General features: G+C 40.3%; 1 protein-coding gene and 1 long non-coding RNA gene across 3 annotated transcripts; both read left to right on the plus strand.

The window, feature by feature from the left end:
• Positions 1 to 404: 404 nt before the first annotated feature.
• Positions 405 to 12889, plus strand: LOC110896570. Of its 2 annotated transcripts, none has more exons than XR_002567995.1 (2): positions 405 to 1671; positions 1934 to 2446. It is a non-coding gene; the product is annotated as an uncharacterized LOC110896570 (long non-coding RNA). The 2 variants fall into 2 exon arrangements; XR_002567996.1 differs by lacking the exon at positions 1934 to 2446 and adding an exon at positions 12409 to 12889 and having other exon boundaries at positions 1609 to 1671.
• Positions 12890 to 14372: 1483 nt separating this feature from the next.
• LOC110896568 lies at positions 14373 to 15431 on the plus strand. Its single transcript, XM_022143838.1, has 2 exons — positions 14373 to 14695; positions 14771 to 15431. The coding sequence occupies exons 1-2, from the start codon at positions 14393 to 14395 to the stop codon at positions 15038 to 15040; spliced, it is 573 nt and encodes a 190-aa protein (XP_021999530.1). The 5' UTR covers positions 14373 to 14392; the 3' UTR covers positions 15041 to 15431.
• Positions 15432 to 16861: the final 1430 nt, after the last annotated feature.

Raw genomic sequence — 16861 nt, forward strand, 5'->3', positions numbered from 1 at the left:
AAACTAACCAACTGCAACTACATGTAACTAACTATGACATCATCAAATATACTCTAATATTTTGTAATAATTCACATGAGTCAATGAATCAAAGCATTGGAGGTAGAACTCTATATCCGAGTAGCTCCTCAAATTACTAACTCAATCATGTATTTCTTATTGTATGTTTTCACTGACTCAAACATGTATTTCTTATTGTATGCTTTTATTTGATTTTAATTGTTAACATTGTTGGGTTTTGTTAGCAAAATCATCAATTCACATGTATGTTTTCGACGCCTCGCTTGCGGTATACGCATATAATGTATATATATGTGGGCGTTTGGGGGGGGGGGCAAAAGTGAAAGTGCACTAATTTTAATGTTATTTTACTAATTTCGTGAAAATAACGTTAAAATAGGGGGATGATTAATCATGCATCATGTGGTGGCATTGATAATCGAAAGACAAGGGGGTACATTCACTTATCGGCCTTTGTCTCAATTGTTGAGTGTTACGTGCCTTATGTCCAAGGCTTGATGCAAAACTACTATTCAGCAGGGGTCCCACTCGAAGCAGCCTCTCTACTCCTACAGGGTAGAGGTAAGGTTGTCTACATCTTACCCTCATTAGACCCTACCTTAGCTTTGCTATTGGTGGGATTTACTGAGTATGATAATGATGGTGAAAGTTGATGAGTAAAGTCTATTATCCTGATTTGCTTTCAAATGGTCATTGGTCACAACCAAAAATTTAAAATCGAAACTGATTCCCTTAGAAAAAAGAATAAGTTTATCACTTTTTGTGTGAATAGCGTTTCCAACTTTTAGACGGTCTCAACAAATATGCCCTAATTGTTAATAATTTTTTTAGAAACATAGCAAAGAATTTCTGGAATCCTAATCATTCGACGTCGTTTAGCTTTATTTGAACAAATTTTGTTTTCCCTCCATTAATAGAGAGTTATGGATCCATGTTCGTTAACATGTTATCGACACATAAAGCAATTAATTCAATAATATTAGTAAGTTATCAATTATCATTAAGATGGCGAGTAAAATAATATTTATTCAAAAGGGCCCGAATTATAATATTCGCTTTGGGCATCCAAAAAGCTTGGAACGGCCCTGGCTATAAGTCTACAATTGGCTTAAGCCCACGGTCGGAAATCTTAAGCTTCACCACTGCATCTCATGATAAGTATTTAGACATCTATGCAGCACAAGGGAAGCACATTGAGTGCACTCTCATGATCTTCACCAAATCAACAGTTTTTGAAGCGATTATTTGGAATACGTGAGTTGTCATCAATAGACGTGTATCGTCTATAAACGATCATCTTCTACACTAGCATTGAACGATTTTCACTCACCAATAACACTTTGTTCCCAAGTCTCATTTAATAGGGGGAGGGGAAAGAAAAGAGATAAAATATGAAAAAACTATGTTTCCAAGATTTTTTAAGGATAGAAGGGGAGGGGAAAGGAGGGAAAAGGGAAGAAAAGTTGTACGTATATTTATCCTCCCAAATAAGAGAGATTAGGAGAGAAAATATTATCAATTACTAAATTACCCTCATATCTAATCCTTGTTATAAACACTGGTAAATCTCATGTTCAGTTCTTTTACGGATAACCTACAGAATTGGCGCAACTTTCTGCTCTACATCTTCCTGCTCTGCATCAATCATCGGTATGCATATTTCATATTTTTCATCTCTTTTCCATCGGTATTGTTTGAAGGTTCACTAGTTCGAATTGGATTAGTATTTTGCTTACGATTTTTTCATATTTTCATCTCAATTTCAATTATTAGATCACTAGGATAGAACCCCTCTTCTTTTTTATGATAGGTATTGTTTTAAGTTTAATTCGATGATAACTTTAATTTCTTTGTTTCGATAGTGAAATTGTGTGAGATTTTCGATCTTTATTTCTCTCTTTTTTGTATGTAGATGTTGTGCGAGAGCTGTATCTGTTGGTTATCAGGCCAAATTACAAACTGAAGCAAACAAAAAAGAGATGAAGTGTTGCTGTATGAATTTATCGAAGTATGAAATAAATATAGTATAGAAAAGTTACAATGATGAAAAGGACTTTAAAACATATTGCATTTTATTGAATAAAGGCTGAGGCTATTTATAGCCGGTACAAAAAGAAACGTGGAACAATTCCAACCAATGAAAATACTAATCTCCTAGAGAACCAAATGTTAGTTCATGCCCCACTCCAAACTCACAGCACTCATGTATGTATGCAGTATGTGTAGTAAATGAAGGAGCAATATAAATGCAGAAGAGTGAAAGCTACTATATTCAATAAAAGAAAAAGGTGTTTTAAAGTCCTTTTCATCACTGCAATACTATATTTATTTCATACTTCGATAAATTCATACAACAACACTTCGTCTCTTTTGTGTTTGCTTCAGTTTGTAATTTGGCCTGATAACCAACATTATCTTCTGTTTATGTTTAATGTGTTAAGTCAAGGTGTGTATGAGTGTGTGCATATATTTATGTTTCATTATGTTAGTTGGAGAAAATATATGTGACAACTTGTATTTTGAACCTATCTTGTGTAACGTTATATGATTATGTGAACTATTATGATTATTGAATGTTATGATTTTGTGCTGCGTGTATTGAATGTCTACATATTAAACGAGCTCAACCCGGTCGCACAAGCCCACTTGGGGCCGTACCTCTTGCATTCGGATCAAGGGCAACCCATTAAGGGGATTCGGCCCACTCCCTTTATACGAATGACACTTAGGGTATAGGGTTTACACCTCACAATCGCAAAACACTTCACACACAAAACCCTACTTGCTCTCACCTCTCTCTCGAAGCCGACGGCCCTCCCATCTCTCGAAGCTTTCTTTGATTTCATTCCCCTCTAATCGGTTAGTATGTTAACTATTTGCTTCCATGATTTTATGATGATATACTATATACGCTTACATGATGATGTATTGTTATGATTGGATTGAATGATGTTGCGATTGATTGTAATGAAAGTTAGTGTTTTAGTGTTTGGTTGTTACTTGATTGTATGTTGCATGATGTGCAATATATGTATGTTTTGCATGATAATCTTGGAAGGATATCGGATGGATGGTGATATAATTTTAATGGTAATGTGATCGGCTCATATGTGAAATTGTTAATGTTCATGTAAATCGGATTGTTCATGATGTATGAAAACCGAATGCTTGATAAATCGGCCGTATGTTGTATGTGTGTGTGATTATATGATGAGATGATACATGATTGCTAGATTAATCCTACTGTCCGAATTATGTTACACAAGAACTCGGGTTGTTTGTTAATTGGGAATCGTTGAATTGATTATGTGAATTGAATGTTTGATCATTGTTCATGATTTGGTTATAATTAGGGTTCTTATGAATCAGTTGATAATTGCCCAGTTTGATCGATGGTTTGCTAATCGGATGGTTAAAAACTTGTTAATTGATAAAATGAAAATAAGGAAACTATTGATTGAATTGTAACCGATTGCATGATATCCGGAATGTTAAACCAATCGCACAAGACCTCTTGGTCGCACTAGAGGCCCACTCGCACAAGAGGTCTACTCGCACAAGCCTTGTCAGTCGCACAAGATGTCTCCAGTCGCAAAAGGCTTGCTGGATCACACGAAATGTAATGTTGTTATGCTGTTGGGCCGAACAAGCCCAAACCTAGTCGCACAACCCAAGCAGATCGCACAAGTCTGCTCAGATCGCACAAGTCACTTACGTGTTATTTAATTGGGCCTTATTCAGTTGGGATTGATTATTGGGCCGGGTATGTTTGGGGAAACATCGAGTGGATCGCACAAGACGATTAGACTTGTGCGAGCCCAATACTCTTGAATCATACGAGAGGGAATATGTTATGTAATTACATGATTAAAGTGTTGCCATGATCTATACGTGCTTGTAACGTGTTAACTTGTGTGAAACATACATGCATTACTTGAGTCAAAAAAAAAACCTGACTTGTATGGTAACCCTGTTAGGACGTGGTTGACCACCCTTAGTTCAAGAAACCTTTTGTGTATCTGCCGAGCAAACCAAGGTGAGTTCACACAGCCAAGGCATGGGATTCCCGGGTGGGAATTGGGTTGGAAGATTTGAATTGGATAATTACTCGTACTTACGCTATTGCTAGACTATAGACCATCGTCCTCAGGTTAGTCAGGACACTTACGTAAAACCTACGTAAACTAGTATCTACCATTGTCTCCCGGGTCGGGAGGACACTTACGTAAAACCTACGTAAACTCATACCTACCGCTGTCTTCCGGGTCGGAAGGACACTTACGTAAATCCTACGTAAACCCCACATGTACAACTGTCCTCGGGGAAGGGCACTCACGTAAATCCTACGTGACCTTGTACGTATTCCTGTTCTCGGGCTAAGAAGAACACATGGTTGCAAATAGTCTAGTAAGTACAAACATGGGAAGCCCCCATTAGTAATAAATATAATCATGGGAAACCCCCACTATTAGTACATACATACCTGGGAAGCCCCCACTAGATGAATATACGATTGCTATTTTGAACTTACTTTCTGTGAACTCGCTCAACTAGTTGTTGACTCTCTGCTGCATGCCTTGCAGGACCTTAGGTACATATGGAGCTTGCACAGGGAGGTGCAGGTCGTTGTGGGACATGGATCGTGGATGCCATGTTAAACTTTATAACACTTGAACTTATTACATACTTTGGGTTTTCATATTATGCTTCCGCTACTCAGATTACGTTTTGTTAAACACCAATTATATTGTGATGGGTTGTTTTGATTACTTTTAACATTTAATTGCTATGTTCAATATGATTGGTGGCTTGATCCTGGTCATGTCATGCTCCCAAGCGGTGATACTCCGCGTGTGGATTTCGGGGGTGTGACAGATTGGTATCAGAGCCATTGGTTATAGAGAACTTGGTTTTAATATGGGAAAACGTTTTTATTAAAATCAGACTATAACCAGAACAGTGCTCTCTACGATCCACAACGACGCTTCGCTCCACGTGCAAGACTCAACATCCTAGGTAATATGGTTTATGTTTATTACCTGTTTGCTAGAATTACATAGAACTTTGCTCGTAGTACGCTTAGATACACATGACCCTATTACATGAGAATACCTATGTGCTTACACTCTTCTGTCATCGCACTTTTCGCGAACCTCTCTCTTACCTATGTTATCTTTGCCATGAAGATCATGCCTGGACGAATTAACATGACTCAAGCCCAGTTGACGGCTCTCATTAACGAACAAGTTGCTGCGGCACTTGCAGCCGCACAAGCAGGAGGTATATCCTGTAGTTATAACTCACACTAGGATCTTTAGATCCTACACTCCTAAACCAAACTCTCGTGTTTAAACTTTGTCCTATTCGTACACAATAGGTCAACACGCACAGCAACCTGTCTGCACTATCAAGAACTTCATGGACTGTCGTCCAAGTACGTTCAGTGGCACGGAAGGAACAGTGGGACTACTCCATTGGTTCGAAAAGCTCGAGTCAGTATTCGAGATGTGTGAATGCCCTGAGGCTCGCAGGGTCAAGTACGCCACTGGTACGTTGGAAGGAATTGCGCTAACCTGGTGGAACGCGCAAGTTCAGATTCTAGGGTTGGCAGCTGGTAACGCCACCCCTTGGAACGATTTCAAGGAATTGATAAAAAGGGAATACTGCACACGTGATGACATTCACAAGTTGGAGGTGGAGCAGTATCACCTGAAAATGACGGGGTCGGAAATCGAAGCTTACACGAAACGGTTGAATGAACTGGCCATCTTGTGTCCAACCATGGTGGACCCTCCAATCAAGCGCATCGAGTTATACCCCAAGGGTCTAGCATCCGAGATTCAGAGCCATGTGACATCGGCTAACCTCGACAACATCCAAGACATCCAGCGTCTTGCCCATCGCCTCACGGATCAGGCGGTGGAACAGAACAAGTTGCCCAAACGCATCAGTGCTACCACTTCAGCCGCTACTCCTACTACTCCCAGTGACAACAAAAGAAAGTGGGATGGGGATTCTAGCAATGGTTCAGCAACAGTTCAGTCTCAGGCTCAGCAGCAGAAGACTGACCACTACCAGAGTCCTAGTCAGCAGTCTTCTGGTAGTCGTGGACAGAGAAGATATCAAGGATTTCACCCCAAGTGTCACAACTGCAACAGACACCACAGCGGCCATTGCAACAGGGGTCGTTGCCAAAGGTGTCTCAAGATGGGTCACGAGGCCAAAGACTGTAGGAGCCCACGGCCTGCGAATCAGAACCAGCAACCGCAACTACCAGCTCCACAAAACCCGTAGCAGCAGCAACAGCGGGGCAACAGGGGATGTTTTCAGTGTGGGGCTGAAGGTCATTTCAAACGCGATTGCCCTCAATTGAACCAGAACCAGAATCGCAACAACAACGGGGGAAACAACAACAATGGCAACGAAGCAAGGGGACGTGCTTTCGTACTGGGTCGAGGTGACGCAATGAATGATCCAAATGTGGTTATGGGTAAGTTTCTTCTCGACGATATCTATGTTACTGTTTTGTTTGATTCGGGTGCTGATACAAGTTATATATCGTTGAAAGTCAGTAAATTGTTAAAACGTGCACCAACACTCTTAACCACCAAACATGTAGTAGAATTAGCTAACGGTAAGAGTCTAGAAGCCACGCAAGTAGTCAGGGGTTGTGTTATTATCTTAGCCGGTCAAGCTTTCTCCATTGATCTTATTCCCATAGTCTTGGGAAGCTTCGATATCGTTATTGCGATGGATTGGTTATCCCAGCATCAGGCAGAAATCTTATGCAGCGAAAAGATCATTCGTATTCCCCGTTCTAGTCAAGAACCTCTCGAAGTTCAAGGCGACAAGAGTGGTGCTGTGGTTGGCATCATCTCTTTCTTGAAGGCTCAAAAATGTTTGAGGAAGGGTCACACCGCTATTTTGGCACTCGTTACTGACGCATCAACGAAAGAAAAGAAGTTGGAAGACATTCCAGTTGTACGCGACTTCCCTCGGGTGTTTCCTAAAGATTTACCTGGTCTACCGCCTCATCGTCAGGTCGAAATTCAAATCGAGCTCACTCCAGGAGCAGGACCCATAGCTCGAGCACCGTATCGTTTAGCTCCAACTGAACTGGAAGAACTGTCAAAGCAGCTACAAGAGCTCTTGGAAAAGGGCTTTATTCGTCTAAGCTCTTCGCCTTGGGGAGCTCCAGTGTTATTTGTGAAAAAGGACGGTACCTTCAGGATGTGCATAGACTACCGGGAACTCAACAAGGTGACGGTGAAGAACCGTTATCCTCTTCCGCGTATAGACGACTTATTCGACCAGTTGCAAGGATCGTGTTACTACTCCAAGATAGACTTGAGGTCAGGATACCATCAGCTGAGAGTCCGGGATGAGGACGTCTCCAAGACAGCATTTAGGACTCGATACGGCCACTACGAGTTTCTTGTCATGCCGTTCGGGTTAACGAACGCACCTGCCGTATTTATGGACCTTATGAACAGGGTGTGCAAACCCTACTTAGACAAATTTGTGATAGTGTTTATTGACGACATCCTGATCTACTCCAAGAGTCAGGAGGAGCACGAGCAGCATCTACGACTTATTTTGGAACTCCTACGAAAGGAACAGCTGTACGCTAAGTTTTCGAAATGTGACTTCTGGCTTCGTGAAGTCCACTTTCTAGGCCACGTAGTAAACAAGGATGGGATCCATGTTGATCCATCCAAGGTAGATTCGATCAGGAACTGGCCTGCACCACGTACACCAACGGAAATACGCCAATTCTTGGGTTTGGCGGGATATTACAGACGATTCATCAAAGACTTCTCGAAGATCGCACAGCCGCTTACACTACTGACACAGAAGGGTGTCACCTACCGCTGGGGAGGTCCTTAGGAAACTGCTTTTCAGCACTTAAAGGATAGACTTTGCAGTGCACCTATCCTCTCATTGCCAGAGGGCACGGACGATTTTGTGGTCTATTGTGATGCATCCATCCAGGGTCTTGGATGTGTGTTAATGCAGCGCGACAAGGTCATTGCTTACGCTTCGCGCCAACTTAAGGTTCACGAGCGGAACTACACGACGCACGATTTAGAGCTGGGAGCTGTTGTTTTTGCACTTAAGATATGGCGACACTACCTGTACGGTACCAAGCGCACTATTTACACCGATCACAGGAGTCTCGAGCATATCTTCAGACACAAGGAATTAAACATGCGTCAACGTCGATGGGTTGAACTACTGAACGATTACGAATGCGCCATCAAGTACCATCCAGGCAAAGCCAATGTTGTGGCTGACGCCCTCAGTCGAAAAGACACTATACCTAAGCGTGTGCGAGCATTGCAGCTCACCATTCAGTCTAGTCTTCCTGCACAGATACGAGATGCTCAGGTAGAAGCATTGAAACCAGAAAACGTCAGGGCTGAAGCCTTACGCGGCTCAAGGCAACGATTAGAACAGAAGGAAGACGGCGCCTACTATGTAACGGGGCGTATTTGGGTCCCACTTTATGGCGGTTTACGTGAACTTGTGATGGACGAAGCGCACAAGTCTCGCTACTCGGTACATCCAGGGTCAGATAAAATGTACCACGACATCAGAACAACATATTGGTGGCCTAGCATGAAGGCCCACATCGCTACCTATGTCAGCAAGTGCTTGACTTGTGCAAAAGTCAAGGCAGAGTATCAGAAACCAGCAGGTTTACTTCAGCAACCAAAGATCCCACAGTGGAAATGGGAAGAAATTTCCATGGATTTCGTTACTAGTCTACCTAGATCCCAGCGTGGGAACGATACTATTTGGGTGATCGTGGATCGACTCACCAAGTCTGCTCATTTCCTGGCGATCAAAGAAACAGACAAGTTAACCACACTAGCAGACATATACTTGAAGGAAGTAGTCTCAAGGCACGGGGTGCCCACATCTATCATTTCGGATCGCGATGCATGATTCACATCAGAACTATGGCAAGCTATGCACAAGGCTTTTGGCTCTCGGTTATATATGAGCACGGCTTATCATCCTCAGACGGATGGGCAGTCTGAGCGCAACATTCAAACCTTAGAAGACATGCTTCGGGCATGTGTTATCGATTTTGGCAACAGCTGGGAAAAGCATCTCCCTTTAGTGGAGTTTTCCTACAATAACAGTTATCAAACCAGCATACAAGCCGCTCCATTTGAGGCATTGTACGGGCGTAAATGCCGGTCACCTCTCTGTTGGGCAGAGGTGGGGGATAGTCAGATCACAGGTCCAGAACTTATAGTGGACACCACGGAAAAGATTGCACAGATACGACAACGCATGGCGGCAGCCCGCGACCGTCAGAAAAGCTACGCGGATAAGCGTAGGAAACCGTTGGAATTTCAGGTCGGGGACCGGGTCTTACTTAAAGTCTCACCCTGGAAGGGTGTGGTTCGTTTTGGGAAACAGGGCAAACTAAATCCGCGGTATGTCGGGCCGTTCGAAATCATTGAGAAAATAGGCAAAGTGGCCTACAGACTGAACCTACCAGCAGAACTCGGGGCAGTTCACAACGTATTTCACGTGTCGAATCTGAAGAAGTGTCTGTCAGATGAGACCCTCATAATTCCCTTGAAAGAGCTCACTATCGACGAACAGTTGCACTTCGTCGAGGAACCAGTTGAAATCACGGACCGGGATGTTAAGGTCCTCAAGCACAAGAGAATACCTCTTGTTCGAGTTCGTTGGAACTCCCGTCGCGGCCCAGAGTTCACCTGGGAACGCGAAGATCAGATGAAAGAAAAGTACCCCCAATTGTTCGTGAACAGAACAACCACTACTGAGGCTGAAGCTACCACGGAAGTTCGGGACGAAATTCCAGATCAACGGGGGGAGGATGTGACACCCCAGGAAAACTAGTAAACGATACAACTTACCTAGCTTCCTCAGTGAGTACGTACCAAATTTCGGGACGAAATTTCTTTTAAGTTGGGGATAATGTGACAACTCGTATTTTGAACCTATCTTGTGTAACGTTATATGATTATGTGAACTATTATGATTATTGAATGTTATGATTTTGTGCTGCGTGTATTGAATGTCTACATATTAAACGAGCTCAACCCGGTCGCACAAGCCTACTTGGGGCCGTACCTCTTGTATTCGGATCAAGGGCAACCCATTAAGGGGATTCGGCCCACTCCCTTATACGAATGACACTTAGGGTATAGGGTTTACACCTCACAATCGCAAAACACTTCACACACAAAACCCTACTTGCTCTCACCTCTCTCTCGAAGCCGACGGCCCTCCCATCTCTCGAAGCTTTCTTTGATTTCATTCCCCTCTAATCGGTTAGTATGTTAACTATTTGCTTCCATGATTTTACAATGATATACTATATACGCTTACATGATGATGTATTGTTATGATTGGATTGAATGATGTTGCGATTGATTGTAATGAAAGTTAGTGTTTTAGTGTTTGGTTGTTACTTGATTGTATGTTGCATGATGTGCGATATATGTATGTTTTGCATGATAATCTTGGAAGGATATCGGATGGATGGTGATATAATTTTAATGGTAATGTGATCGGCTCATATGTGAAATTGTTAATGTTCATGTAAATCGGATTGTTCATGATGTATGAAAACCGAATGCTTGATAAATCGGCCGTATGTTGTATGTGTGTGTGATTATATGATGAGATGATACATGATTGCTAGATTAATCCTACTGTCCGAATTATGTTACACAAGAACTCGGGTTGTTTGTTAATTGGGAATCGTTGAATTGATTATGTGAATTGAATGTTTGATCATTGTTCATGATTTGGTTATAATTAGGGTTCTTATGAATCAGTTGATAATTGCCCTGTTTGATCGATGGTTTGCTAATCGGATGGTTGAAAACTTGTTAATTGATAAAATGAAAATAAGGAAACTATTGATTGAATTGTAACCGATTGCATGATATCCGGAATGTTAAACCAATCGCACAAGACCTCTTGGTCGCACAAGAGGCCCACTCCCACAAGAGGTCTACTCGCACAAGCCTTGTCAGTCGCACAAGATGTCTCCAGTCGCACAAGGCTTGCTGGATCACACGAAATGTAATGTTGCTATGCTGTTGGGCCGAACAAGCCCAAACCTAGTTGCACAACCCAAGCAGATCACACAAGTCTGCTCGGATCGCACAAGTCACTTACGTGTTATTTAATTGGGCCTTATTCAGTTGGGATTGATTATTGGGCCGGGTATGTTTGGGGAAACATCGAGTGGATCGCACAAGACGATTAGACTTGTGCGAGCCCAATACTCTTGAATCGTACGAGAGGGAATATGTTATGTAATTACATGATTAAAGTGTTGCCATGATCTATACGTGCTTGTAACGTGTTAACTTGTGTGAAACATACGTGCATTACTTGAGTCAAAAAAAAAAACCTGACTTGTATGGTAACCCTGTTAGGACGTGGTTGACCACCCTTAGTTCAAGAAACCTTTTGTGTATCTGCCGAGCAAACCAAGGTGAGTTCACACAGCCAAGGAATGGGATTCCCGGGTGGGAATTGGGTTGGAAGATTTGAATTGGATAATTACTCGTACTTACGCTATTGCTAGACTATAGACCATCGTCCTCAGGTTAGTCAGGACACTTACGTAAAACCTACGTAAACTAGTATCTACCATTGTCTCCCGGGTCGGGAGGACACTTACGTAAAACCTACGTAAACTCATACCTACCGCTGTCTTCCGGGTCGGAAGGACACTTACGTAAATCCTACGTAAACCCCACACGTACCACTGTCCTCGGGGAAGGGCACTCACGTAAATCCTACGTGACCTTGTACGTATTCCTGTTCTCGGGCTAAGAAGAACACATGGTTGCAAATAGTCTAGTAAGTACAAACATGGGAAGCCCCCATTAGTAATAAATATAATCATGGGAAACCCCCACTATTAGTACATACATACCTGGGAAGCCCCCACTAGATGAATATACGATTGCTATTTTGAACTTACTTTCTGTGAACTCGCTCAACTAGTTGTTGACTCTCTGCTGCATGCCTTGCAGGACCTTAGATACATATGGAGCTTGCACAGGGAGGAGCAGGTCGTTGTGGGACATGGATCGTGGATGCCATGTTAAACTTTATAACACTTGAACTTATTACATACTTTGGGTTTTCATATTATGCTTCCGCTACTCAGATTACGTTTTGTTAAACACCAATTATATTGTGATGGGTTGTTTTGATTACTTTTAACATTTAATTGCTATGTTCAATATGATTGGTGGCTTGATCCTGGTCATGTCACGCTCCCAAGCGGTGATACTCCGCGTGTGGATTTCTGGGGTGTGACAATATAAGTTTGTAATTATGAATTAACAAACAAATTTTCAATTTCTTTCAATGAAGCTTGCTCCTGTATTTAAAGTGAACTTTGGGACTTTTCTATGAATGATCAAATACTTCGAGATCAAATACTCCGTATAATTCATGTTGTGCGAGCTAGAAAATTGCAAGTAGCTGGACTAATTTGCTTATTGCTAGCTTTCATTACACAACATAGATTGTCTACCAAAAACATGCTAATATACCTACTAGAGATGTAATTTTACAATGATGATATGTACGAGAAGAGATGTTACGTGACCTTTCAAACAGTGGTAAATGCCGTGAACTTATTCGTATGTGTGAGAGAGCTTATATGACATTGTGCAATATTTTAAAGCATGATGGTGGTCTTCAAGCTACTCAACAAATGTCCGTTGAAGAGCAGGTTGCAAGATTTTTGCATATTGTAGGTAATGACATGAGAAATAGGTTAGCCTCTTGGATATACTGTCGTTCTAGATCAACAACCAGTCGGTGCTTCCATAGAGTTCTAATTTTCTTATTGCTAGCTTTCATTACACAACATAGATTGTCTACCAAAAACATGCTAATATACCTACTAGAGATGTAATTTTACAATGATGATATGTACGAGAAGAGATGTTACGTGACCTTTCAAACAGTGGTAAATGTCGTGAACTTATTCGTATGAGTGAGAGAGATTATACGACATTGTGCAATATTTTAAAGCATGATGGTGGTCTTCAAGCTACTCAACGAATGTCCGTTGAAGAGCAGGTTGCAAGATTTTTGCATATTGTAGGTAATGACATGAGAAATAGGTTAGCCTCTTGGATATACCGTCGTTCTAGATCAACAACCAGTCGGTGCTTCCATAGAGTTCTGTGAGCGATTTTATCGTTAGAAAGTCATTATATACAACAACCTAAAGGTGATATTGTCCCAAAAGAAATTAAAGAGAAAAAGAGATTTTATCCTTTTTCAAGGATTGCATAGGGGCAATTGATGCAACGCATGTTCGTGTCAAAGTACCAAACAAAGATGCCGCTAGATATCGTGGTCGTAAAGGATACCCGACAATAAATGTATTGGCAGCTTGTACATTTGACTTGAAGTTTACATATGTTCTAACTAGTTGGGAGGGGACTGCATCAAACTCAAGAATAATAAAGAATGCAATTAGTAGAAGTGATAAACTAGTAATTCCAACAGGTAATTTTTAAACCAGTTTAATTAGTTGTTATATTATTTTAGAATATTACTAATTACAATTTAATTATAGGTAGATACTGTTTAGTAGATGCGAGTTTGCCTCATACAAGCTCACTAATGACACCGTATAAAGGCGTAAGGTATCACTTGAAAGAGTACTCTACCTGTGCCCCTGAGAACTTAAAGGAGTTGTTCAACCTTCGTCATGCGTCATTACGTAATGCAATTGAACGAGCATTTGGTGTTCTAAAAAATGAGGTTTCCTATCATTAGAAGTACAACAGAACCATTTTACTCTTGTCAAACACAGTCAGACATCTTTTTGGCATGTTACATTTTACATAACTTTTTACTAGAGGAAGATCGTGACAAAGATCTTGAAGATGAAGTCTTACATGAGGTGTTAAATGAACCAGCAGAGGAAGAACGTCATAGTACTTGGGGCATGCGTGAGGGTAGTACTGAAGCAGACCAATTAAGGAACTCAATTGCAAATCAAATGTGGACTAACTATTTGATGCTACAAGATGATGAAATAGATATGTCAAATTAGTTTTAGAATAGTACATTGAAATAGATATGTCAAATTAGTTTTAGAATAGTACATTATAGTAGTTCGTTTTCACATTGTATTGATGATTGGTGTTTGAAATTATTTATGTTATTGTTTTATGTATTATTAAATATTATTACATTTACCAATTGCAAGTTTTTAATTGTTTTAACAATGTATTCTTGTTGAAATTGTATTATTAATTATTATTACATTTGCAGATCGCAATTCATCATGAGCAAACACGGCGTCAGTGAAAATACCAGTGAAAAAGAAAACATGATGTGGACGGAAACTATGGATAATGCATTCATACAATCCATGATAACGCAAGAGACCAATGGTTATAGGATTGGTGGAAATTTTACTCCACAAGTATACAAAAATATGGTTGCGGAGCTTAGCACAAATCTTCAAATGACTTTTACCAAAGCTCATTTGAAGAATCGTTTAAAGACGTTAAAACACCGTTTTTCTGCCTGGTATGATATGTTTCAGGGAACGTCATTAAGTGGGTTCTCATGGAATCCTGAAACTCAACTAATTGAAGCGGTGGATGAAGTCTGGCAAAAATTAATAGACGTAAGTGCTTTAATTATTTACTAGAATATTCAGATTATCGTTTGTAATACTAATTATTTTGATTTTGTTAAATAGTCAAAGTCAAAAGTTGTAGCGTTGAAGACGAAGAATGTTACAAACTATCATGAAATGCTAGAACTATTTGCAAAGGATAGGGCATTAGGTGCACGAGCTGACACTCTTAAAGAAAGAAATGCTCGATTGCAGAAGGATTATGGCATTAACACAGAAACACCTCCAGAACTGGATGAATTGTTAGTTGCCAATGATGTAACTCTAGAGAGCCAATACAATCATGATGATGATGTTCATGTGGTTGATACTACGTCTTCTCTACCTAAGTAGTCTTCTAGTGCAAAGAAATATAAGAGTAGAAAAAGAAAAGTCGAACAAGAAGATGATGGTTTAACCTCAATGATTATGAATGGTGTTGGCAGCATAGCTAATGCTATTGCTGAAGGTAATAAAATTATTTAGGAAAGCAATGAAATACTTGAAAGAGTTCATCATCACGAGTACACAGGTGATGAAATTATTAAAGAGTTGGAATCGATGGGTTTGGAACCTCAAGAAATACCACTGGCTTTCAATTATTTGGTGGAGAATCAAGCTAAAGCGAGATCATTATTTAGTTGTTCTCCTAATATACTATTGAGTTTGCTGAGAGGTATGATGGGTTTAGGTAATTAAGGACTCAAGGATGCATTTATCTAGTAAAGTTTTTCTTGTTTGATAATTTAGTACGTTTATGACCTTTTTATTTGTTTCTTGTCTATTTCACATTTTATTTATTTCTTGTTTGTTTGACCTTATCTAGTAAAGTTTTTCTTGTTTGATAACTTGGTTTCTTTATTTCCTCTTTTAACTTGTTGTTTCGTATAGTGGTTCTGGCATTATTTCACAGTTATTCGAATTTGTTGGTCAAACAGTATACCTATCTAAAGTGGTTCACTGTTTCATTGCTGGACCAGACGATTGGACATTGGAATATGTTAGGTGAAATGCAGGGAATTTGTTGGAATGTGTTATGTTATGAGGCTGTTAAATTAATCATTTCGGTTAGATTCAATTAGTATAATTTCTTTTGAAACTTCAAAACCCTTGTAAAAACTTACTCTTGTTACTAATGTTGTTAATTTTTTAAATAGTTAATACAGGTCTAGTCCTTAGTTATGGTTTTTTTACAATTTTCGATTTCAGGTCGGTTCGGGTTTAATCCGGGTCGGGTCGAGTTAACTCATTTGCTCAGCCCTACATCAGTCGCTATGTCATGACATATTAAGGTAAATTAAAATGTTTTATGTTTAAAGGGTATAATGGTAAAATTGTTCATTTCTTTTCTTTCCTCCTAACTTGGGAACACATAAAAATGCTTGATTTCTTCTCTTTTCCTTTACTTTTCATTAAACTCGGGAACATGAAAAAAATACATCTTTTCCTTCCTTTTCTCTCTTAATTCATTTTCCTTCCCCTCCCCTTGTTAAATGAGACTCGGCAACACAATGAGTGATAACATTTTGCGTGAATTATACCGTACCCTCTTAATTGTTTATTTTGATTACTCTATGTGTGAAAATAAACTAAAGTTAAGCAGTTAAGTTTTTTATTAGCATATTGTGATAAGGCCCAATTCCCTGGCAGACTAAGAGACAGGCCCAAACGATCAGTTAAGAAGCCCATGAAGCTGATGGACTAGATACTACAATTCGGAAAGTTGCTGCAAGTTTATTTAGTCATGTGTTCTAATTCAGTTATTTGTTTTACTTGTTTTTCAAGGGTCTTAGGAGATGTGTCCCTAGAATAAAGGAGTAGTGGATCCATGATCCCCTCTATGTGATGGTAGTGCTAGTAGTGAGTCAAGTCCTTTAAATTGTTTGCTTTGATGTTAATGAAAAATATCCAGAAAATTGTTCCAAAGTCTCTCTTCTCAATCTGTGTTTCTCTTGGAGTGTTTGCCTACTAGAAAAGGCTATACCATTTGGTGCTTTCATTTCTCTTACCATGCCTCCCCGAAAAGACTCCTCTGCCAGCGACGACTCCATCCAAAACTTGTGCGACCAACTTGCACAAATCATTACCCAAAATGCCACCACCACAGCCGCAAGTGAAGCACGTCAAAATGCCCACTTCGAGGCTATGCAAACTTCGATGAAACAACTGCTTGAA

The sequence above is a fragment of the Helianthus annuus genome, chromosome 7 (assembly GCF_002127325.2).
Source record: "Helianthus annuus cultivar XRQ/B chromosome 7, HanXRQr2.0-SUNRISE, whole genome shotgun sequence".
Taxonomy (NCBI): Eukaryota; Viridiplantae; Streptophyta; class Magnoliopsida; order Asterales; family Asteraceae; genus Helianthus; species Helianthus annuus.

Coding starts and splice junctions, on each gene's coding strand:
- LOC110896568 (XM_022143838.1), top strand. CDS start 14,393: ATGATGTGGACGGAAACTATGGATAATGCATTCATACAATCCATGATA. Junction 14,696..14,770: donor TCTGGCAAAAATTAATAGAC/GTAAGTGCTTTA, acceptor TTTGTTAAATAG/TCAAAGTCAAAAGTTGTAGC.